Source organism: Eublepharis macularius, chromosome 17 (genome assembly GCF_028583425.1).
Source record: "Eublepharis macularius isolate TG4126 chromosome 17, MPM_Emac_v1.0, whole genome shotgun sequence".
NCBI lineage: Eukaryota > Metazoa > Chordata > Lepidosauria > Squamata > Eublepharidae > Eublepharis > Eublepharis macularius.
The window spans coordinates 34,789,174-34,814,261 of record NC_072806.1 but is presented as its reverse complement, the minus strand read 5'-3'; the positions used below and the strand labels follow the sequence as shown (position 1 = coordinate 34,814,261).

The 25,088-nt window shown below is 48.5% G+C and overlaps 1 protein-coding gene across 6 annotated transcripts in view; it reads right to left on the bottom strand.

The window, feature by feature from the left end:
* The window catches only part of USP32 (ubiquitin specific peptidase 32), a 190,444-nt gene that overhangs the window by 30,960 nt on the left and 134,396 nt on the right, over nt 1–25,088 (bottom strand). For all 6 annotated transcript variants that reach the window (XM_055001294.1, XM_055001295.1, XM_055001297.1 and 3 more), the window contains 7 exons: nt 16,981–17,135; nt 15,677–15,758; nt 13,581–13,655; nt 6,287–6,425; nt 5,036–5,141; nt 4,531–4,704; nt 2,681–2,855 (listed from right to left, as the gene is read on the bottom strand). In XM_055001294.1, coding sequence (XP_054857269.1) covers nt 2,681–2,855; nt 4,531–4,704; nt 5,036–5,141; nt 6,287–6,425; nt 13,581–13,655; nt 15,677–15,758; nt 16,981–17,135 — 906 coding nt within the window. The remainder of the gene's footprint in view (nt 1–2,680; nt 2,856–4,530; nt 4,705–5,035; nt 5,142–6,286; nt 6,426–13,580; nt 13,656–15,676; nt 15,759–16,980; nt 17,136–25,088) is intronic.

The window sequence follows — 25,088 nt, the reverse complement described above, 5'->3', positions numbered from 1 at the left end:
GTCTAGATGACCGTCACATGGATCAATGTGGTAGGTAAGATTGAGACAGATATGGAGAAAGTTGTCGGGCCTGGCAAAAATGGAAAAAATGCCATTCTAGCCATCATGGACACCTGTTTGTCCATGGAAAGATTAGAATCAAGCCAACCCCCCCTCCCCAAAACTCTTCACAGAGTCCACAGAAGAAAGCTGGGATCCGTCGAGGAATCGGAGTGACAAATTCTCCATAACCACAGTCCTTCCCAGCCACAGGACCTGAGTTTTCAAAGGCTTTAGCTTCAGCCAACTACCCCTCAGTCATTCCACCATGGCATCCAGGCACTGGGCCAAGGAAGAGAGATCTGTTTCCAGTTGCTTATCTAGTTGCTTCATGTGTGGGAGCCGACAACCTGGGAGAGAACCAATGTAGCCATGACAGCCATAAAGTACAAGGCCGCCCCTGACAAGACGGCCTCCATGTGGATGTTGAAGTCCCCCAAGACCACTGCCCTGGGGAACCACCACCGGTAACAGCCTCTGACTGCCTCAGTAGGGTGTCAGCTGGCGAGCTGGGCAGACGAGATACCAGCAAAACATCCATTCTCTCCCCAGCTTCCCAGGCCTACACGTCCAAGGCCAATGTTCGTATCTCAGCCCACTTCCTTGAATTCCATACTTCCTCCCATCGCCATACCTCCCTGCCCCCAAATGACTGTGATACTCCAATCCCAGGGGCACATGCCAACCCACAGACCTGAGATGTAGGCAGTTAAAACTAAAATCGGTCGATCACCAAGTGAGGCATATGGCAAGTTAGTACTATTCAAAGCCTATGATATCCATTAACTCAGGACAGAATCGCTCGTCGCATGCCTGTCTATGCAGAGCCATCACTTGCTCTTGCCAAATCGGCAAGGCAGGCAGGCCAGAACAGAGGCTCTGACTCGCCATCACTGTTCCTACGCAGCAGTGCTGGTTATTTGGCTGATGGTATTAGGCTGGCTGGCTGGCGGCTGTCCCAGAAGAAGGGGGCTCATGCTGTGAATCAGCGGCTGCTGATGTTCCAACACAGACATCAATCGGCTGCTATCTGTGAGGCTATCAACTGGCGGTCAAAACATCAGAAGTGGAAACTCAGCACTCATTATTCTTCCCAGTAAATTCAACTGGAACTTTACTCTTAGGACTAAAGCTGATCTCCCACAGCAATCTTCTACCCAGGACTAGGCTGGCATTATCAGTAAGTAGCAATAAACTTACAAAGGAACAGTGAAGTTCTACCTGTCTATATAGACTTTCTTCTTATAGATCTCTCTCAGGATATCATATTCAGCCGTATGTTTAGCAGAGTCCTGTTACCAGTAATCAAGAGTCTATATTAATGGAATCCGTCATTAGTTAATGGACCCTAACCACCAGGTGTCTGGACTTCTCTTGACCTGGTGCCCAATTATCCATCTCTTGTTTCCCATTGCATGCTTGAAGACCCCGATTTCCAACCCTAGCCCAAATTAGTCTATAATGCCCAATCTGAATGAAAAATATATCAAATGTCCATATTAATTGCTTCGTGTTCATCGTGTATAGGCGCCCTATAGTATAAACATAGCATCCTGTTAGGAGTTTTGGGGGGTGGGGGGTGCCATTTACTCCCATTTGCCTTTTTCCTGCTGGCTCATTCTTCGTGCCACTAGTACCTTTCGTTGTACCCTTTTTGCACTTTTAATATGCTTCTGTTGTGTCCGATGCAATTTGTGAGCCTCGACATCAGGCAACTTTTTCGGCTTGTGAGTAGAACTAAACGCAGTTCCATGCATCCGGTTTTTCTAGAGTTTGTTTGGGAGTCTTCCATCTCAGACTCCCCCATTGTTCTTCAGAACAGGCCAGATGTTTTATTATTGCACCTATTCTTACATATACACTAGCATATTTGGGAACATCTGGAACATCATTTCAACCGGGAAATCTGTAACATTCTGTTCGTTATGGCTGTGTATGACTTGTAACTGTGTATGATGCCAAGTGTATGTAAGTGAATATCCCATTCTGTGTTTTTGTAGTATTCTTTCTAATTTGTGCCTTTGTAGCCATTCCATTGTTTGTTTGTTTAGTAGTAGTACTAAACTATTGTATTCGAGTGCCAAGTCTTTAATTCCTCACAATCATAATAACATAAAGGAGGCAGTCCACTTTGTCTGTCTTCTCCTCCCCTCTCTCATTCTGCTCCCCTTGCAATGTTGGTTAGCACTGCCCACAGGACCCTAATATAGCACCCGGTTTATATGTCAACCCCTTTGGTGCCGGTCTGCACTCTACACGTGACCAGAGGGGCATCTCTTTGGTCTAGAGTAAAGACACAGGAAGCCATTCAGGTAACAAGGCGTGCATGCCCATCTCACGCCCCCACCCCCCAAAAGACACTCTCCCATGCAGAACTGGGAGGAAGAAATCCACCACCCTCCTACCTACATGGCACCATTCTGATTCACGCCTTTACACGCAGCTTCTTTCTGAGTGGATGCTGCAAGGCTCTTGTGATCTCCTGCCATGCTAGCAGAAAGCTGCTCATCTAGCCCAGAACTAAGCTGTCTTGTGCTACGCTGGGGAGGAGAAACCTTCCAACAATGGCCCCTCTCACCACAGAGCAATTCCTTGAAGGACTAATACTTAAGCAACTGGGTTTCGGTGTCTGACTGCCCACCTGTAATCTCTAAGTGCATGTAGCTGTCCATCGGGAGGGGCAACGATAAAAAATTAAAAGGGTCAAAGCGGACGCTGACGTGCCCACAGGTCTTGCACTTCACTTGAGAACGAAGCTGCCCATGGAACAAGTCCACCACAATGGAGCGGTTCCTCCGAAGATGATTTTCCCAGGCCTGAATAGGAGAAAGAAAGCCAGGCAGAAAGACCTTCAGTTCCAATGAGGGGATGCCAAGAACTTCTTAGAAGAGGGGACATGTAAGAAATGGGTGTCCCCATATCAACGGCCAAGGCTCTTTTTCAGCTGGAATGTGGTGGAACGGAGTTCCGGAACCGCTTGAAAATGGTCACATGGTTGGTGGCCCTGCCCCCTGATCTCCAGACAGAGGGGAGTTGAGATCGCCCTCCGCGAGGGCAATCTCAACTCCCCTCTGTCTGGAGATCAGGGGGTGGGGCCACCAGCCATGTGACCATTTTCTCTGAGGGCAACCCACTGAGTTCCACCACTTCTTTTCCCAGAAAAAAAGCCCTGTCAACGGCAATCCAATCACTTGCCCACCGGATGATGGGCCTGGATCAAGCTGAGGAGCCCCCAGTTTCTTCAGAACTGAAAAAAACAATTCCTGTACTTCGAAAACGAGCTGCGTTCAACCTCCAGGCATCCCTGCTTGTGTTTTTATTACCATAGGGGGAGTCACTTTTGCTTCTGTATCCCAGCATGCCTTGCTGCAACTAGAGAGGGTTTTTTTAAAAATGCAAAAGGCGCATTCTAACTAAAGTCTGCAAAATATCTCCTCCATCCCGTCTCAAAACTAGTCTATGTAGAGGCTGGGGGCTTCTATCATTCGCATCAGTTTCTCTTCTTCTCTTTCTCCCTTCTCCTCCTCCTAGTTCTGGATTTTACTTACCTTCAGGCCTGAAATTAAAGTTCTTGTGAACAGCACCGGATCTAGGGTTGCCCACGCCTGGGGCAACCCTTGGCCGGACACGTGCGCGTGCTCCCCATGCTGCGTGATGACATCACTTCGGTGACGTCATCACGCAGGGTGGAACGGAGGCAGCATGCGGGGCTGGGAAGCCGCCTGCGCTATTTGCTTCCCCGCAGGCGAATGGCGCGGGCGGCCTTGCGGCCCCCTGTGCTGCTTTCGCCTGCTCCGCAGGACAGGGGGCGGCCAGCTTGCCGGGCACCCCCTGCCCTGCAGGGCAGGCAAAAGGCAGTGCAGCCCCCTGTGCTGCTTTCGTCTGCCCCACAGGACAGGGGGCGGCCGGCTTGCCGCACACCCCCTGCCCTGCAGGGTAGGCAAAAGCAGCGCGGGGGGCTGCAAGGCTGCCCGCGCCATTCGCCTGCCCCGCAGGACAGGGGGCGACCGGCTTGCTGCGCACCCCCTGCCCAGCAAGGCAGGCAAAAGGCAGCGCGGCCACCCTGCGCCCTCTGGCAGCTGCTCCCGGCACCCCCTCCCTGGTGGCGCCGGGGGCAGACTACCCCCCCTGCCCCTCCTTGATCCGGCCCTGCTTGCGAACTCGAAAATGGGCAAAGTTCTTTGCGATTTTTAGAGACAGTATTAGAAAGACCAAAAGGTAAGGGTAACTATGTGACCCTTTTCAATGGATTGGTGCATTCTTTTTCTTGCTGCCCAGGAAACTGCAAATATCTGGAGGCAGTCCTGATTAATGCAATCAAAAGAACTTCAACTCTGATGGGTTTTCTTAACAATACAGAGTAGGCCACAGTCAAGAAGGCATATGATATAACTGTATTTTTAATATGTTGTTATCCGCCCTGAGCCCGCTTGTGCGGAAGGTGGACTACAAATCATAGCTAGCTAGACAGACATGAAAGCAGCCACGCACCTCTGCTGCCACTTCCCAATCTGGCCGTCCATCGCTGTCTTTCAGTTCTACATATGGCTTATCGTGAACCCTGTTCAGATCCTCATGAAGGCCATCCAAGAGAAAAGCCAGGAGCTCTTGGGAGTCTTGCTGTTGGAAGCCATTAAACCTGGGTGCATATTTAGCAATCGTCCACTGCAAAACGAAGCAAACACAACCAAGGTCCGGGCTGTTAAGCAGTCTCATCCGCTGCCCTTTAATCATGATAAATTTTGAGGCCAATTCAAAAACGCAGCCCCCCCGTTACTTTCAATCTGAAGTGGTACATTCTGCTCTGGTCTATATCACAATCCCTGTTTCTTCTTGTCTGAATTAAAAGCAACTTTGAACTGCTTTGGCCACTGCATTATGTAAGAGCAACTCCAGGATTCTAGAATTAAAACTAAAATGTGAACAACTGGGCAGCAGGTGATGAAAAGTCTCAAATCATACCATTTGCTGAATGTGAATCACATGCAAATCTTACCCGCAATTTCAAGGGAGCGATGTTCTTTTGAGTTCCACTCCATAGCTCTTGAATCAAATCCCCGTAGCACTTGGCCATATGCCCCTTCATACCTATTGGGTTAGTCCTGGAATTCATAAGAGAATGTAACATAGTCAAATAGTTTTGCGTTGCATTTTTCAAACGGAAAGGCACAAAAAACCAACCTACATATTACACAGTATTAGGCAGCAGAATTCTAGATCAAAGGGGTACAATCTTCAGGAGAAGAGGGAGTGATCGTTAAAACATTTTTTTTTGAAACATCAGAAGCTTCCCTGCATGCTGAAAACTTAGCACATCAGGGAAAGGGCTACATTAAGTTTCTTTGTGCCTTTTCTACACACAGGGAAGTTTTATTTTAAATGCACAAGACCATAAAAAACATGTAATTATCTCTCTCTCTCCCTCTACTCCAGTCTGAAGGTATGTGCAATCCAATATTCTATCACTTAAGCCTGTGCAGGACAGTACTAAGGAAATAAAGCACTCACCCAAGCTGAGAAGCTAGCTTTTCAGCACCAGGCGAAGACATGTTTACCAAAGCATTTCTTTTTGTTGTCAACAGATTTCAAGATACTGTCTCTTGATTGCTCTTTAGTGTATATTTTTGTAGAAATTCAATACTGCCTTTCCAAATACTCTTTCAGAACCTGAAACTTGCTCTGGTTGCCAGGAGCCATCCTAAACACTGTTTAGCCCGCTTTGTTTTTCATCATGATTTAAATTGCATTTTATGTACATTTGCATTTACATGCACACAGGGCTTTTTTCTGGGAAAAGAGGTGGTGGAACTCAGTGGTGGAACTCAGGACTGCACAATGACATCACTCTGGGTCAGCTGGAACAAGGGGAGAGTTTTTTAAAGTTTAAATCGCCCTTGGCGAAAATGGTCACATGGCCAGTAGCCCCGTCCCCTGATCTCCAGACAGAGAGGAGTTTAGATTGCCCTCCGCGCCACATGGCGCGGAGGGCAATCTAAACTCCCCTCTGTCTGGAGATCAGGGGGCGGGGCCACCGGCCATGTGACCATTTTCAAGAGGTGCCAGAACTCCATTCCACAGCGTTCCAGCTGAAAAAAAGCCCTGCATGAACATAAATATACATACTATGAGCTGCCTTGAATGGCCTGCTATGGCAGAAAGTTGGCATATTGCTTCCAATAAGCAAACCTATTTGATAAAACTTTCCTTTGTCCTCGGGGTTTTGGATTATCATAACAAGGTCGCTTACCTGTTTAGCTCATAGAGGTGTCTGCCTGAGATGAAATACCGTGTGAGGGGCTGTGTGTTGCTGACGCACTGGATGCTGGAGTTCATGAAACAGGTGTTACCGAGGTTGCTCAAGCCGGTGGCACCCTTTTCGGTAGGAACTGGAAAGAGAGAAAAAGTGGAGATGGTGAGGGTGCATTTGGCAACGCGAAAAGAACTGGAGAAGGTGGGGAGTCAGCAGAGAGGAAAGGCATCAGGACTGGCCACACCAGCACCGCGGCCTGACAAACTCTCCTTTACAGAGCCAGTCTGGTATTGTGGCTAGGGAGCTGGACTAGGATCTGGGAGAACCAGGTTTGAATCACTGCTCTGCCATGGAAACTTGCTGGGTGGCCTTGGGCAAGTCACACATGTTCTGCCTGACCTACCTCACAAGGTTGTTGTGAGGATAAAATGGAGGCGAGAATGATGTAAACCAGTTTGGTTCCCCATTGGGGGAAAAGGTGGAGTATAAATGAAGTAAAATAAGTAAATTAATAATAAAAGTAAATACAACCCTCCCCAGCTGGCCTGTAAATCAGTGGTGTCTCTGTGTTGCCAAAATCTAAAACTCTGCTTTGGGAAGAAAAAGCCCACACCAGCAAGGATGAGTACGTGTAGGCAAAGTCTACAGAGAAGACTTGCTCGAATGGTCATGCACCACCATCTCTTCCCCCAACTGTTGAGACTCAGGCTCCATCCAGCTCTGACAAAAACATGGTAGTTTGAACTAAATCTGATGCATGCATCTGTATAGGTAACAGCATCAAAAGTGCCATGGAACCAGACAGGAATGCATGCAAAGGCAAGAGGGGCATAAACTGTCAGGATTCGGCTAGGCAGAAGCACAGGTACCCACCCATTCTCCACCTTCCCCTGACCATACTGAAAAGACTGCAACCTCCACCTCTCCTGACCAAACATTCTGGCCTGGTCTACACTTGTACCGGAACAAAACAGTGCTTCAGACCGCAGTTGGGGACAGGCCCTATTTGAAATCTCTCCCAAGTTTTCTAAAGAACTTAAAAAACCCACTAGCATAGCAAAGAGCAGCCTGAGCTAGAAAGAACATGTCTTCCTAACTTGTTAATTTTCAGTGGTTTTAACTTGCCGTTTTAAAAAATAAATGTAGATAAGCATTCAGAAAACAGGGTTGACATACCTGTAACTTATGTTCATCGAGTTCTTCTGTGCTGACACACATGGGGACTGCGCAGGCGCAGGCCAGCCGCCGGAGAATTTTCCATAGCTTCTATAGCTCCGAAGGGGCCGTTTGTCGCGCGCTTCAGCGACCGTTTTCCCGCCCAAACGGTCACGTGCTCCTCCAGCGACCAACGGCCCCTTCCCTCAGTTCTCCTTGCCGCCGCTTAACCAATACACATAGCCACAACCTGCATAGACACCAATATTTGTTATAGCCCACACAGCATTGTGCATTGGAATTCACAGCGGGGTAGGAGGGAGGGTTGTGTGTCAGCACAGAAGAACTCGATGAACATAAGTTACAGGTACGTCAACCCTGTTTTCATCTTCGTTCTTCTGTGCCTCCACACATGGGAGTGTACCAAGCTTCACACAATAAGGAAGGTGGGGTGAAGTCCAACACAATTTTATTGTATCACACAAGAACCATCAACAAGTGTAAACAACATATAACTATACACAAATATACATACAAAAATAACACATATATACAATATACTCCCATATATACACCACTTGTATAAGGATATATTCAATAAATATATATATAAGCATATATACATATAAAACATACAACTACAAAATTGTAGCATCATAGCGTAGCATCTCAGAACCCCTTAGAAAAAAAGGGAATGCAATACAGCCCTGGCCACAGCCACATCTCGCCCTGTATCCACATCCACAGCATAATGCCTGACAAAGGTGTCAGCCGTGGACCAGGTGGCTGCCCTACAGATGCTAGCCAACGGAACCCCCCGGAGGAGAGCCGAAGAGGCAGCCTGGGACCGCGTGGAATGGGCCCTAACCTGCAGCGGGCAACTCGCCCCAGCCAGGGAATAGGCCTTACTAATGGCCGTCACAATCCACCTGGACAGAGTCTGCGAGGAAGCCCTATTGCCCTTGTCCTTGGCCCCAAAACACACGAACAGGTGAGGACACTTTCGGAAGCCCTTTGTCCTGTCCAGATAGAAAGCTAGCGCCCTCTTCAAATCCAGAGTGTGCAGCGCCTTTTCCCCCTTGGAAGAGGGGTGAGGAAAGAATGCAGGAAGCGATATCTCCTGCGACAGATGAAAAGTGGACACTACCTTAGGCAGGAAGCCCAGGCAGGGACGCAATACTACCCTATTGGGATGGAATAAAAGGAAGGGGGGATCAGACCGTAGCGCAGAGAGCTCACTGACCCTCCTGGCAGAGGTTATAGCCACTAGGAATGCCACCTTGTACGATAGCAGGTCCAAGGGGCAGGTCGCCAAAGGCTCGAAGGGAGGCAACATTAGCCATGCCAGCACCAAAGACAGTGACCATTGTGGTACAGGAGGCGACACTGGTGGGTAGAGGTTGAACATTCCCTTAAGGAACTGGCGGGACTTTGGGTGGGAAAAAACCGTGCTACCATCAACTCGAGAGTGGGTAGAAGAGATAGCTGCCAGGTGAACCTTGAGGGAGGTAACCCTTAATCCCTGGTCCCTCAGGAGGCACAAATAGTCAAAAATCAGCCCTAGGGAGCTATCCGTAGGCACCACCCCTTTCTCACGTGCCCAGGTCTCAAACCTCCGCCACTTGGCCTCGTAAGAGCGCCGGGTAGATGGCTTGTGGGCATTCAGGAGGACCCGTTCCACCTGCGTAGAAAAATTCAACGAGGAGGGACGATCCGCCAAGCTGCCAGATGCAGCTTCCCGGGGTCGTGGTGAAGAATGTCCCCGTTCTTCAAAAGATCCTGCCAAGGGGGCAGCTTCACATAGGTCCGCTGAGATAGCTGCAGGAGCCTTGGGAACCAGACTTGCCTCGGCCAAAATGGGGCCACTAAGATGCAGTCTGTCCTGTCCTCCTCTATTTTGCACAGGACCTTGGCTATCAAGGGGAAGGGCGGAAACATGTAATGCAACCCCCGGTTCCACGTAAACAGGAAGGCATCCCCAATAGAGAGCGGGTCGCTCCCTGCTCGGGAACAGAACGTCTGGGCTTTGGCGTTCTCCGCCGTAGCGAACACATCTATAACCGGGTGTCCCCACATCTGGAAGATCAGCCCACTGCACCCGTCGTTGAGCTCCCATTCGTGGTCTATCAACAGAACCCTGCTCAGGGCGTCCGCCCGAGCGTTGTCTGACCCAGCCACATGTATGGCTCGCAGAGTGACGCCATTCTTGACCGCCCACTGCCAGGTGAGCGTGGCTTCCCGACAGAGAGTCATGGACGCTGTGCCCCCTTGCTGGTTCACGTAGTACATGGCAGTGGTGTTGTCTGTCTGTACCAAAACGTGACGATTTCGCAGCAGAGCTGTAAGGGACACAAGCGCAAAACGAATGGCTCTTAGTTCCAAAACATTGATATGGAGCGCCTTTTCACCTTCAGTCCAGACGTCCTGGACACAGACATCCCCACAGTAAGCCCCCCATCCCAGCAGAGAGGCATCAGTGGTCACCGTGATGTCAGGATGTTGATAACCGAAAGGGAAACCTCCAAACAAATTGCCCTCAGACAACCACCAATCCAGCGAGGACAGTACGCTCCTAGGAACGGAGAGCTTGAGGGACGGAGGGTGCCGAAAGGCATCATACCTTCGTACAAACCAGTTCTGGAGAGGCCGCAAATGCAGCCTGGCGAGGGGGATTACAGAAGTGGCAGCAGCCATATGGCCCAGTAAGCACTGGATAGTGCGTACCGGTTGAAAACGGTTCCTCTTAAACATGGACACAAGAACCTTTAGGGACCTAGCCCTCTCCTGGGGGAGCAGAGCCTTACCCTTCACAGAGTCCAGAAGTGCACCAATGTAGGAGACCGTGCGACTGGGGACCAATTTAGATTTTTCCAGATTAACCACGAGGCCCAATCGGTCGCATGTGGTAAGCACCAGATCAATGTCCTGGACTAATCTGGGCTCAGACTCAGCCACGATGAGCCAGTCATCAAGGTACGGGAAGATTGAACAACTCTGCTCCCGAAGGAAGGAGACCACAGGAGCAACACATTTAGTGAACACCCGTGGGGCAGTGGACAGGCCAAAGGGGAGCACCTTGTACTGGAAGACCCTTTGCCGGTAGACGAAGCTCAGGTATTTCCTGTGTTCTTCACGTATCCCCACATGAAAATATGCGTCCTTCAGATCCAGGACCGCAAACCAATCCCCCTTCCTGAGCAGGGCAATCACAGTTGCCAACGTTACCATTTTAAACTTAGTCACCCTCAAATAGGCATTAAGGCCTCGTAAGTCCAGAATGGGACGCAACCCCCCGTCCTTTTTGGGGACTAGGAAGAACCTGGAGAAGAACCCCTTCACAGAGCCGTCATAGGGCACTTCCCCTATAGCCCCCTTGGCCAAGAGCGATGTTATTTCAGTGTCCAGCTCGGCCATAGTGTTATTGACAGCGGTCAGCGGTGAACCGCATCTCGGCAGTTCAATGAATTCCAGCCCGTACCCGTTCTCAACAATAGTTAAGACCCATGAGTCAGATGTTATTGACTCCCACTCCGAGAGGAATGGCCTCAGTCTGTCTGAGAAGTTCGGTGGTACGGCTGGGTTGACCCTTCAGTACTGCCTCCCAGGGCCCTGCTGCTCCTTCTGCTGGGCTGGAGGCTGCGAGGAACGAGGTTTGAACGGCCTACGCCTCCTGGGCTGCTGCTGAGGAGGGTAGTGTCGCTGCTGATAAGCCGGGAACGGTTGGTAACTCGGCCGCTGCTGCTGGTACCTGCCCTGGTAGTGGTAAGGGCCGTACCTGGGAGCGTACCGTGGCTTGTAGGCGGGTTTGTCCGTGGGAGCTAGGCCCAAGGACCGTGCCGTCTGCCTGTCCTCTTTCTTTTTCTTTAAGGCCTCATCGGTCGATGCGGAGAACAGTGATTCCCCTTCGAAAGGCAGGCCTTCCACCCGGGACCTCACTTCCTGGGAAAGGGCCGTAGACCGCAGCCATGAGTGGCGTCGGAGGACGATGGCGGAAGTCATCCCACGAGCTGCCGTGTCGGCCGCATGGCTCCCTGCATTTAGCTGTTGTTTCGACAGGCGGACAGCTTCCGTCTGCAGGAGCGACACCACTGCCTTCTGTTCAGGGGGGAGGTTGCCAACATAGGATGCCAACTTTTCCCAGAGGTAGAGCTGGTACCCAGCCATAATCGTCTGGTAGTTGGCAATCCTTAGCCCTAGGGACGCGATGGAATACTGCCGTCGACCCAGGGCATCTAGCTTCCTTCCCTCGTCAGGTGGCGCTGAGGGTGCTCCAGAGCGGCGAGACTGGAACTCCTCCGTGACGAGCGATGAAGGCGGAGGGTGCTTCAACAACGACGGCCAGGTGCCCTGTTTAATCTTGTAAAGCTGCTCAATCCTCCTCGAGGTGGCAGGTTGGTCACAGGGCACCTTCCACACCTTCTCGACAATCTCCTCTATCCCCTCAAGCATGGGGAAGCCGATGGTTGCAGGATTGTCCGCATAGACCCTCCTGAGCAGCTTGTCCTTGGTTTGGGGGACGGCTGAGGAGATGTCCATTTCTAAAGCTTGAGCCATCCGAGCCATCTGATCTGCGTAGATTCTCAAATCTTCATATGGAGAACTACTGCTCGGCGCCACGTTGTCGTCCGGTGAAGGCTCGGAACAGGACTCGGAACCGTAATCTCCGACGCTGCCGATGTCCTCCCCTTCGGAACTGTGCGATTCCTCTCCCCGGGCCGGCGGAGGGAACCATGCCTGCCTAGAGGTCAAGGGCCTCGGTTCCGAGTATGCAAAACCAGGAGCCCCTTCCCATTGGCAATGGAAAGCGGGAGGCAGATCCGAAGCTTGACGATGACGGGAGGTCAACGAGCGCACGGAACCGACACTCCCCTCCTCGGACCGACGTCGCTCACGACTGGAAGCAGCTGCTGGCGAGCGGTGACCAGAAGACGACCGATCCCGGTGACTCGGAGGCGGGCCTGGATCAGCTACCGGGGAAGGTGCCGATGGTACGACCTCGAACGCGCCCGGGTCCGGCACATCCTCCGGAACCGGAGAGCCCAGGTGAGGAGATGGTGTGCGCGGTATCAGGATGACCTCCTCCGTCGGAACCGAGCGTGGAGAGCGATGACGGTGTTTGGTCTTCTTCTTCTTAGCCGGTGGCTCCGAAGAAGATCTCGGTACCGACGCAGCTCTGGATGACGACGAGCGCGGCTTAGCCACCGGAATCGACCCAGCCGTCGGTTCCGACCGAGGGCTCGGAACCACGATCTTCGGTCCCGAGGCGGCAGCTCTCGGATCCGACGCGGTGGAAGAAGCGCTTCGGGGCGGCCGCGCCGAACCCTGCGCTGGAGAGGTTGTCTTCGACGCCGCGGCACTTGCAGGGCGTGCAGACCGAGCGGAGGACACCGAACCCGCTCTCGAGCGCCCTCCGACAGAGGGGCTTGGGCCAGCCTTGGGGGAGGGCAGCGGTGTTGCCGTCGACATGACCGCTTTCCAGAGCGAGGAGTTCAGCCGGGCCTGCCTATCTTGACGGGCCTTATTCGTGAACCCCTGGCAGATTTTACAGGCGGTCACATTATGGGTCTCCCCCAGACAAAAAAGGCACAGGTCGTGGCCATCGGTCTGCGCCATTTTAGTATGGCACTTCAGGCAACGCTTGAAGAGCGCCTTTGAGGCCATCTTCAGGGGCGCGCAAATAAGAGAGGTCAACCAGTCCGAGTCAAAAACCGTTCTTTAATTACCGTCCAAATCAGTATCCAAAAAGCGAAGTCCGAAGTCCAAACCGATGTCCAAAAAACCAGAAGATCAATCACAAGCAATAAGCGCAGAGCAACGAAGCTAACGTTCTCCCCAAGCGGCGGCAAGAAGAGAACTGAGGGAAGGGGCCGTTGGTCGCTGGAGGAGCACGTGACCGTTTGGGCGGGAAAACGGTCGCTGAAGCGTGCGACAAACGGCCCCTTCGGAGCTATAGAAGCTATGGAAAATTCTCCGGCGGCTGGCCTGCGCCTGCGCAGTCCCCATGTGTGGAGGCACAGAAGAACGAAGATGAAATATGATTCCCATTCACTGTCTGAAGTAATACAGTCCATTCCACATCCTAGCTGTGCATCTCAACCAGGCAGTAACTGCTGGTTTGTTTCAGGTCAACTCTTACCTTTATGCCGGTCAATTTTACTGCTGTTTGCTATAAAGGACATCTCTTCTGGCCAGCTCATGTCTTTGTTTCGGACTGAAAGAGAGATACAACACAGAAGTTTAGATGATACCAAAATTCACAACATAGCTGCAGAAAGAGGTGCAGCCATCTGTCCAAAAAGCTGTCAGGTATTCCAAGGAACTGGCTCGTTTCTAATCCGCTTCAAATCTGGACAAGAACGTTTCTGAACTGGAATTGAGCTGCAAAATCAGCTGGTGGGACTTTTATGGCCTAATTCTAAAAAAATGCATGCAAAACAGAGAATGCTAGGAAATCAGAGAAACATACACACTACAGACTCCAATGACAGCTTTAACCCCAATAGAAAGTTCATGCAGAAATCAAGACCTTTTCTCACACCCATTCCCTTCCTCTTGGTCTCCCTTTCCCAACCAATTCCCCAAGTTTATGTCCCTGTTTCCAGGTGGCTCATTGCAGCCCCAACTTGCACTCTTACCTGGAGAGTACAAATGGAAAGGAGATTTAGTCAAAAAGCAAAAGATCCAATAAAGAGTGGGTGTGGACCACTCCCAATGGGTGATGAAGTAGCAAGGCCAGATTAAGAGTGTCAGACACCTAGAAGAGCAAAATTCGGGTCCAGCAGCACCTTAAAGACCAACTAGATTTCCAGGGTATGAGCTTTGAAGAGTCAAAGCTCCCTTCTTCAGATCAGAAGCTCATACCCTGGAAATCAAGTTGGTCTCTAAGGTGCTACTGGACCCAAAATCTTACTTTTTTTTTACTGCAGACCAACATGGTTTCCCACCTGAAACAAAATCAAAAAGAGTCCAGTAGCACCTTTAAGACTAACCAATTTTATTGTAGCATAAGCTTTCGAGAATCAAGTTCTCTAACTTGATTCTCGAAAGCTTATGCTACAATAAAATTGGTTAGTCTTAAAGGTGCTACTGGACTCTTTTTGATTTTGCTACTACAGACTAACACGGCTAACTACTCTGGATCTTCCACCTGAAACAAGACACTGAAAGAGGGACAATTACTTTCTGTAGGGAGCTGACCACTCCCAATCTTGAACTTCAGCCGCTTCGTGCTGAGAACCTCCTTTTCTAACTCCCAGGTAGGGCAATGTGCAAATTTGGTACAGAACCTCACCCCCACAGCTTGCACTTCTGGGCCTTCTGTGCATCACAAGTGTTTCCCCTCTCTGATTCGCTAAGGTGTCACTGTCATGTATGCAAGCATCCATTGCCATTGTTGCGTTCTGCATCTGATACTGAGTGTTATAAGCATCCATTGCCATTATTGTGTTCTGCACCTTCCACTACCTCTTATACTGATATAATGCCAAAGTTAAATACTGTATTTTATGCATTTTATATATGTCACCTGATGGTGTCTAGACTGCTAATACTAATTCCCGGAGGAGCCAGTGGCCTCTTTGTTATCTCTAAGAAATATGCGCTTTCACTTCTGAATGTCCTTGGGACGGAGCTGCAGCTGTGTACTGAAATGTATCTTTTCCACAGGAGGGACTGATTCCACTCTGTGCTTTGTCTAGACTAAACTAATCTGTTCCCATGTCACTTTTTGGGTTTTCGTGCCTGAATGCAAGGGGCGGGAGAACGTCCCCTATAATCAGTAGTCCTATTGTTTGAATAATCACTTCTGCCAACTTCTACCTACGAGTGTACACCTGAACTGAATAGATCCCTAAATAAAGTTTCTTCAACCAATGCACCTGCGTGCTTGCTGAGAGGGGCTTGGGGGTCTAACTGCCAGGGACTGGCACCCTAGGACTGACAGTCACCAGATCCCTTGTCCTTTACACTGAAAGGGTTTAACCAAGCTTCAGTACAATGCTTAAAATGCCCTTTTAAAAAACCCACAATAAATGTGAAATTAAAAACAAAACAAACAACACCCCCCCCCCCCAAAAAGTATCTTTGAACAGGTCTGGTCCCAGGAAAACAAATAAACTGTGCAAAAGGATCCAACAACAGGCCATATTTTCAGGTAATGGCCAATACAGATGTACTTCTGGTCAAACTTAGTCTGTATCACAGAATCCAGGACTGGGTCCCTTTTTTTTTTACCTTCTATTATTAAGTGCTGCTCATCTTGTATGTTCAGGTACTCCAACATGTGGTCTTCATCATCCAGAAGAGTAAGATAGTTCTATGTCAAAAAAACAACAACAGACCATCAATCCATGAACCCTTAAAAAAAAAGGAGGAAATGCCACTAGAGACTCTCTGGTGAAAGAATTATTTGGGGAGATGGGGACGTAATGTGTCAAAAGCGTTTTATACATCCACGCCACTCTTGCCCTGTGTGGACCAATGCTGGCTCTGCACAACCCACAAGGCTTTGCACATGTCGTATAGATCACTGGGTGGGGAAGAGATCAGGTTCAGCTGTGTATGGAAGCTGTACATGTTCTGAGAACCAGTTCCAAAGGAATGCATCGAGGGCTCCAGGAAGATAAGCCTTCCTGTTCCATCGGCTCACCATCCCGTTTCCTAGGTGCTGTGATCTCCAGAGGCAGAATGACAATCCTAACTATAACCCACCAGCTCAGACGATCACCACAATCTTAGCTGCAATAAGCCATCACTTGCAAAATCCAAGTCAAGCTACGGCTGATTCTGAGTTGCCTGCCAAATGCAAATCAGGGTTTCTCTGCTCAGCTTCCCGCTTAACCATGACTAAGTACTCCTTCCCTGTGGGGTTTGACAAGATGGCCGAACTGAGCCTGTCCAAAGGTAAAGCACTTAGCCAGATGGACCCACTGCATGACTTGACATAGTAATTCTCAGCTCACCTAGCTCCGTCCTCAGTCTCCATTCCTTTCCTCTCTGAGCTAGCTTTCTTCGATCAAGCTCAGACCCATCATTCAAGTATGCCAAAGAGAAGCTGAAAGCTGTATGTTACCCGTGACCTCGGCCTGTCCCTAGGCCGAACCAGTTAGGCATGGGAGGGTGTTCGAATGGGCGGGTGAGATAAACGATGAAAGGATGCCAGAGATGCTTAGGTAGCCTGCTCTCACGTTTTTAGATAGGCAGATTCTATGTAGCAACAGTAAGGTTTTCTTATTTTAATGTCTGCTGTGTAAGAGTGCTTCAGGCTTTTTGCAAACACCCCTTAAGCAAATAAACTTAATTTTATTCAAGCTGAGCCTGGAATTCATGACTTAGGCATGGGTACATCCCAGAACAAACCTGGAGACTGGAAAGCCCAGGCCTTTGGGAAAGGTAGAGCTTTCAGTCTCACAAAAGAGAAAATGCTCCCCCCCCCACCTGCCTAACCGCTGAAGTGGCTGTGATCAGCGCTCTGAATTAGGAGACAGGGAGGCGGCCTCCCCTTCAACACCCAAAAGACTTTCAAGCTCCGCTGTTACCTCGCTGTTGTACAGCCACAAGCGCATGTCCTCCTCCTTTATCCGCAACCTCTGTGACAGGTACTCGTGGATCTCCTTAATGGTCTGCATGCGGCTGAAGCAGCCTGTGTAGGCCAAGACTCTCTTCAACGGCGCGTTGGGAGAGGGCACGTTCCCTGCAGTTGCAAAAGGGGAAAGGTAGTTGTTACAAGAGGACGGGGGAAAGGGAGAAAAGGCGCCTGGCTCAGCAGCTGGCAACATACGAATGCCCTCCCACCTCCAGTTGTATACACGAAGGCCGTGTGAATTCCTGGCATCTTAAGAACTGCTTCTGACTGTCCTTTCCCTCAAGCTCACATCATCAAGATGTATGTAGGGAAGCGAGCAGGGACTGCAGGAAGATGAACCACCACAGAACCGGTAATTGAGAGTCTAAAACACAGAGCTTGCGAAGAACATGGGAGTTGGCGTCGCATGGTGCATAAGAGCGCCAATGCGCTCATCAGACAGGCCACTGTCAAACCAGACCCAGACTTCCTTCTGTACTACGGGGATAATCTGGCCTTGCCAGAGAAAGGCAGAGGTGTAGTGGGAGGGCACCAGCTTTGCCAGGAGGAAGTCCCTGGTGCAATCCCTGACACCTCCACTCACAAGTGCTGGGGAAGACCCTCTCTCTGCCCAAAGATCAAGAATAGCTGTGGCCAGCAAAAGTGAACCAGTGGCCTGACTTAGGCTGAGGACGCTTCACAAGCTCAAACACCTCCATTATGACAGAGATGTTTTATTAGGCAGTGTCGTTTTAGACTGTATTAAACGCCTGAACTAGAAATAAAAATCTGGGTTACCCAAGTTTCAGGAATCCCCCCAAAAGCTGGGATCCTTGCAAACTGGGTAAAATTCTCTAATCCAGTTCAGCAAGATTACAGAATCCTGGATTTATTCAGCTATCATTCCCTATGATACCACTGCCTAACTATCCCAGGGGCTGTGTGTGTGTGTGTGTGGTATTTTTCAATCAAACTTCACCAAATTTGCAGGGAACTTACTCCTGACTGCTCTCTAAAGATCCTCCAAGTTTTAGGAAAATTGGACCGCAGGGTCCAATTCTATGGGCCCCTGAACAAGGTGCCCCCAGCCACTCTTCACTATTTCCTCTGGTGAGAAAATGTCCAATCTAGCTCTCAGTTAGAACCACACAGGAGTGGGGAAGTGGGGGGGGGGGAGGCCAAAGGTACACTCCCAAATGCATCCTCAACCCAGAGAAAGTCCAACAGAACCAAACTGAACCAAGGGAATGGAATCCCTACAGAAGCAAAATGAAGCAAGTGGACCAACATCAAACCAGAGAACCATGTTAAACCAGCACATTCCACCATAACCAAGCTGAAGCAAGGGACACTGTTGCAACCTAGCCCAACAGAACCAGTGTCACTCACAGAAGCCAGGCAGAACAATCAGCAAATAAACGAACATGCAACTGTCTAGAACACTAACACCAAAGTTCAAACCACCTGGCAAAAGGCCAAAGCACTCCCCTCACACACAACAGCAAAAGCAGTTTCTAAAAGGTTAACTGTAAGTCAAAACTTGTCCCTCGGATCCAGAATTCTCTAATTTTATCCAGGAAAGCTGGATTGGCATAAATCCATCTTTCCCCCTCCTCCGGCCCAGTTTTTGGACCTGGATCGCACACCACTACACCTGAATATCTCTCTCTCCCATCACTGTAAGATATCCCACTTAGTTAAAATATTTACACACATCAACTCACCAGCACTGCTATCAAAATGGGTACTAATAACTATAGATCATAATGAAAACCTAGCCACCAGAAACTACATAAAACTAATTAATTTAGATCAAATTGGATGGCATGGTATGCTACGTGATTTAAATGTTCTATTCTTTGCTCTTCTCCCTATTTATCTTTTACTGTATATCAAATCTAAAATACTGGTTTTGTGGTTTAAATTTATTCTAAATAAAGTTCTGTTATTAGGCTCTCTGCTCCACTTTTAAAAATATTTATTTATTTATTTTCTTTACTTATATCCTGCTTTTCTCCCCAATGGGGAGCCAAAACAGCTCACATCATTTCCCTCTTTTCCAATTTTATCCTGACAACTACCCTGTGAGGTAGGTTAGGCAGAGTGTGACTGGCCCAAGGTCACCCACTAAGCTTCCATGGCAGAGCGGGGATTAAAACCTGGATCTCCCAGAGACACTAACCACTATACAACACTGGCTTTAAATACTATATGCATCAACTCTTAGTCTGACACTGCACTATAATTGCGTAGTTAAATTAAAATACGTTTAAGACACCAAGTATGAAATCAAAAAATCCAGACACTTCTAAAAATATTTTACAGTTATTAGAATATCATATACAAGTAATTTTAAAATCAGTGGCATCTACCTAAAAATAAAGGGCACCAAAGGGGAAAAAAGGACAATATCAACAAATATAGACGGGGAAGGCAAAATAATGTATTCGCCAGGAACATACAGCACAATGAGCGAGGACAGGGGTCCCCAGTCTCACTGAACCTGCAGGCAATTTTAGAATTTTGAGAATAGGAAGGAAGGTGCCATAACAAAATGGCTGCCATAGGGAGTGGGACCAATCACAGAGAGTTGGAAAGTTCCACACCAAACATGCTCCGATAACAAGGGCAGCTGTTTCTGAATGCACACAGAAAGGCGATTCCTCCTGGACCCTTTGGACATGCCTCCAATTAATCCAAAGGAGATGCATCTGACAAAGAGGGCTGTGGTTATCAAAAGCTGATGCTACAATAAAGTTGGTTAGTCTTAAAGGTGCTACTGGACTCTTTGCTATTTTGCCTCCAATTAAGCAGAGGAAAGCCAGATTGACTTCTTGCTTTAAGAATGACGCAAAAGGTTACCAGGAAACACATGAATGAGTGCCAAGACGCACCCTAAGCTGGTGATCGCAGTGCTAAACTTTGGTGGGGAGGGAGCTTCATCACACAGGGGCCATAATGAAGATTTGAGCGCCTACAATGGGTATCCCATCTCTGATGCTGTCCCACTTTACCTCTGAAGGTAGGATCTCTGACGCTAATCTAAACTGATGGGTAGGCCAATAAGTGGCCCCTAAAATCCATCCCTTTGTTATCCAGGCTGGGAATAACAAAAAGTCTAGTACAAGAGAGTGATGAATCAAATAAAGCCTTTAATTGGTGATGGTAGATTAATGTTAATCAAACAATACAAACCTAGAAGGCGGCTCTGCTAGTTGGCGAATGACAGAAACAAGGAGGTATTTTAGTACTAGATAAGAAAACCAGCTGACTCCCTAGGACTGAGGGAAAAGAAAAACAAGTGCCTGATTCTACTTAATTCAATATTTGAAGAGGAGAGTACTAATGAATGAATCTCTCAATTTATGTTACCAGGCACGGAAGCGCTTTGACTAGTCACTTTTTCTCAGACCATCATTGAGATAAGATGGTCTGAGAAAAAGTGACTAGTCAAAGCGCTTCCGTGCCTGGTAACATTTATCCTCTTGTGAGGATAAATGAAGGGGGAAGAAAAACCACATGTTCTCTCCTGAGTTCTGCTGTAGGGCATGTGGAATGAAAATGGGACAGATCTGGTACAGCCCAGCAAAGATACATTACGTAAAGCTAACCTGTTTAGGGGTTAGCTTTGGAGCAGACCCACGCAGTTCTCCACCACAGTGACGACCACCTGGAGCCGACCCACCCAGCTCTGAGAGGCTGCATCACATAATGTAGAGAGACACACCAGCAGTTGCTGTGGTGCGTATATGACACAGCTTTGTATCGATCAGGCCATCGGCTATCAAGGTCAGCGCTGTCTAAAGTGGCTGCCAGCAGTCCCCCTGGAGATCAGGGACAGGCTTTTCAACATTGTGCACTAGCGGATCCTTTTGACTGGAGATTCTGGGGGCTACACCTTCAGCGTGCCGCAAATGCTCTGCCACTGAGCCACAGCCCCACCCATCTCCAGCTCCCAACCACTTTCCCGGTGACCGACAATGCATTTTGCCATGTCTTATTCGGTTGGGAGGGGAAACAAATTGTATGTTTCTGGGAAGCTGCAGCAATTGCTCTGTGGGTTGACTGAGCGCTGTGAGTCCCTTAAAACCAAGGATCAGGACTGTGTACACCCCTCTCCCTTGCACATTCCTCCATGCTCTCTTCACAAATGCTCTCTGCCCTCAGCCACCACTGTCCGCACCATCATCAACCACAGCTAGTGCTAATGGGGGGTTCACTCTTCAGCAAATTCCAACCCTGGTCAAGAGCAAGGCCCCGCAACTAAAAATTGATGATGGTGCTGGTAACAACCAGGGAGGAAAACGTTTACATATGAGGAGGAGGGGGAGCTCGCGGTCCCCTAGCGATGCTGAACCATCAGATGAGGGGGTTGACTGTGCTAAACTTCCCTGATTCCTGTGAAGGCAAACAGGGGAGATACAAGAGAATTCTGACCTGGCAACAAATGACAGCCGAGCTGAAATGCCACGCAGCATATTCCCTTCTGTTTTTTCTCCGTCAATATGTTTGCAAGAACAACAAGTTCTCATCAGGGCAACATTTTTTGGTAACAATTCTGCATTTGCAATAACCAATGGCTTATATCCACTGAGAGCCATGAACAGAGAAAAGCGCTCAGGATGGGATCTTCCCACCTCCCCCCCCTCACATTAGAGAGCCACATGCCCTCAAACACTGTTTCCAGGGTTCAAGGAAGCCTCTAGAGCAGTACTGGAATTTATAGGTCAGCAGGGGGGGGGAGAACAGAAGCAATGGAAATAACTCCCCCCCCCCCAGCTTTTTGACAGGAGAAAGCAACTGTTGGATTCAAGCTGATATATTTTATTCATATCTATAACAATCACTTTAAATGCACAGTTTGATACAGACAAGGCCAACTGCAAACAGTTTGCACGCAGCTGTAACTCGAGAGCACAAAACCAGTGACAACAGCTTTGTAAGTCAGTAAAGCAGCTATCTTTTACCTTGACGTGCCAAGGAAAACATTCGCTCTCCTTAATAACAGACACACACACACACACACATATACAGCATTTTTCGGCAATTTAAGAAGAGAGGATTAGGAATAAGATTACAGCAAGAAAGCGGACAGGGTTGGGGACACTCAAGATTAATAATTGATTTTTAACAATTAGCACAGAGCAAAATCAATTTCCAAATTGTGATCTAGTACAGCGCACACTGAGGGGGACCCCACAAATTTGAATTCAGAAATTTGACGTGTCCAATGCAAACCAGCTCCCTCCTTAGGATGCTCAGTTAAGATTTCGGAGGCCTGCAGGCAGGTTCTTCCATACAAATTTTCTCAAGCAAACAGGCGCCGATTAAAAAAGATTTCGGGGTGGGGGTGGGGGGTGCTTGCAATGCAGCTCTTTCTCTTGTAGGCTGGCAGAACGAGAGGTTAAGGCAGACACACCCTGGAGATCTGGTGTGAGAGTACAGAAGCAAACTCTTATCCGAAAGGTCCATGCGTCAGCAAATGCTTCCTTTGCAGGAGCCTGGTGTGATGAATTGGAGCTAATGGTTACAGGAATCTCACAGGTCTTTTGTGCCAGCACCACTCTGGGTGCTGCAAAGATCGCAGAGGGTTGGCAGTGAGACAACTTTCCTCCTCCTAGCAGGTACACGTGCCGGCAAGGGTCATGGGGGAACGCAAAGTCCACACGGAATTCTGTGCAGCTGGTGCCCGCAGATGGCGAAGCCAGACAGCCGCTGGGAAGGGGGAGGTGGGCGTTTAAGGGCATTTGAGCACAACAGCAGACTCGGCGTGAACTCAGCCTTCCCCCGACAAGAACAGCAGTTTCTAATGCCTTTGCTGGGGCTTGCTGGGCTCAGCTTAACCTACCTCATCGGACAGTCACAAGAATTAAAATGAAAGGATCCCGTGGACATTACCCTCAGCGCATAGGAGCAAGAGCAGGATTCAAGTGTAAGCAAGGGCACAGGCACAAAATCCCACAAGCTCCTGGGTGTGTGTACATCCTTTTCTCGCAGCATGGCATGGTTTATTATTAAGCCTGTGATTTTTTGCTGAGTAACTGGGGTTTGGATTAATTAAAAAACACTGCTCCCTTATTAATCTGATCAAACAGGGCTTTAATGTAATTGAAACATATATATAAAAATTCTGGGCAGCAAGCAGCAGCTCAGGAGAAGGATTCTCCTTTGCCTTTCAACAAAGGAGGGAATGCCTCTCCCGAAGGGGTATTTGACACACAAGCTACCTAATACTATCATCATGTTGGAAGAGGCATTCCCTCCTGTATTTCACACCAAGAAATATGTCTTTCTTTAAATGGTATCTGGTGTGACACATCACCTGTTTAATGGCAACGCTTTAGAAGAGGCATGCCTACTCAAACTGGGAGGGAAGTCTCTTCTAAGATGGAGTGAGCCTGACACCTAACAACCCCGTGTCCCAGAAGCAGCATTCTTCCTCCTCTGTGCCTGCTGGGAGACAAACCAGAAAATGGTGTCCCATGCCAAGATACAAAAATAAACTTGGCTATCGCCCCTTCTAAACTATTGTATTTGTATGCAAATGTATTCACATTTTTTATCAATTCATGCTGACTAACTTGGGTTTAACACTACCTGGTCATGTTATGATATAAAGTCAACCGCTTGCTGCCTTGACTATGGACTGCCACCAACTGCGGCTGATTTCAGGTCACCCAAAAGCAACCACTTGATCAGAATTCAAGATCTAGGATTTGGCACGTTGGGGTTGCTGAGGCTGCGTAACTGCAGCACAGGCTGCCTCGGGAGAAGGGATGAGGCCGTGCATGCGATAGGCACAGCAACAGCGACACGTTTCATGCCGCCTGAGACAAACGGTGGAGTGACTTTGTGCAGTAACCATGAAACAAACGGTGGAGTAAATATATAAACAGATATCTGAGAAGCTACTTCTTTCTTACAGATAAGGTAGCAAAATAAAGGCTTCCCCTGGTGTGACACAGTCAAGAGAAACAAATTGTAACCAAGGGCAAAAAATCAAAAGTCGATAATTATAACTGATAGATTGTTATTAGGGTGAAACCTTCTAGCATTCAAGATTATTATATATGCACTGTATGATACAAACAATGTACAAGTATAATTCCAGAATTATTCTGACAAGGAGTCCCCAACCCTGGGACCCAGGGTAGTAAAGGCAAGCGAAGATGTAACTGACAAGTCTTTAGAGATGTGACTGCAAGGACTTCTGTAACGTATCTTCTTCTTCTCTTTTGTTGACAGAAACATTCCAAGGTGGAGAATGGAATGCAGAGATCACAGTCTCAATACAAGCCCGGAACCAAAGCCGGCAATTTTTCTTTCTTTTAGTTCTTCGTCCTTCAAGACTTCCTCAGGGGTTACACTTCATGCACGCCTAATACAACACCCATTCTGACGTAGGATTCGTCCACGTCAGAACTAAAAGAAAGAAAAATTGCCGGCTTTGGTTCCGGGCTTGTATTGAGACGGTGATCTCTGCATTCCATTCTCCACCTTGGAATGTTTCTGTCAACAAAAGAGAAGAAGAAGATACGTTACAGAAGTCCTTGCAGTCACATCTTTAAAGACTTGTCAGTTACATCTTCGCTTGCCTTTACTACCCAGGGTCCCAGGGTTGGGGACTCCTTGTCAGAATAATTCTGGAATTATACTTGTATATTGTTTGTATCATACAGTGCATATATAATAATCTTGAATGCTAGAAGGTTTCACCCTAATAACAATCTATCAGTTATAATTATCGACTTTTGATTTTTTGCCCTTGGTTACAATTTGTTTCTCTTGACTTCTTTCTTACAAAGCTGGGTGACGCATGCAGGAGAATGAAACAGGCAGAACCCTGAAGTAGTATAATGGACTGCAGGCAGAGGACCACACAGAAAACTCCATGCAAATAAAAAACGGTTCCCTACATGATTTGCCTGTGCTGCTTTTCTACCTGCAGGGAGCTTTTATTATAGATGATTAATCCAAAGTGGGATTTCCCTCGATCCCATCCTGGCAGTCAGTTCAGGCCATTCCACCACCTCGTTCTCTTGCATGTATGAACTAGGTCTTTTCCTCCGGGACGGAGTAATG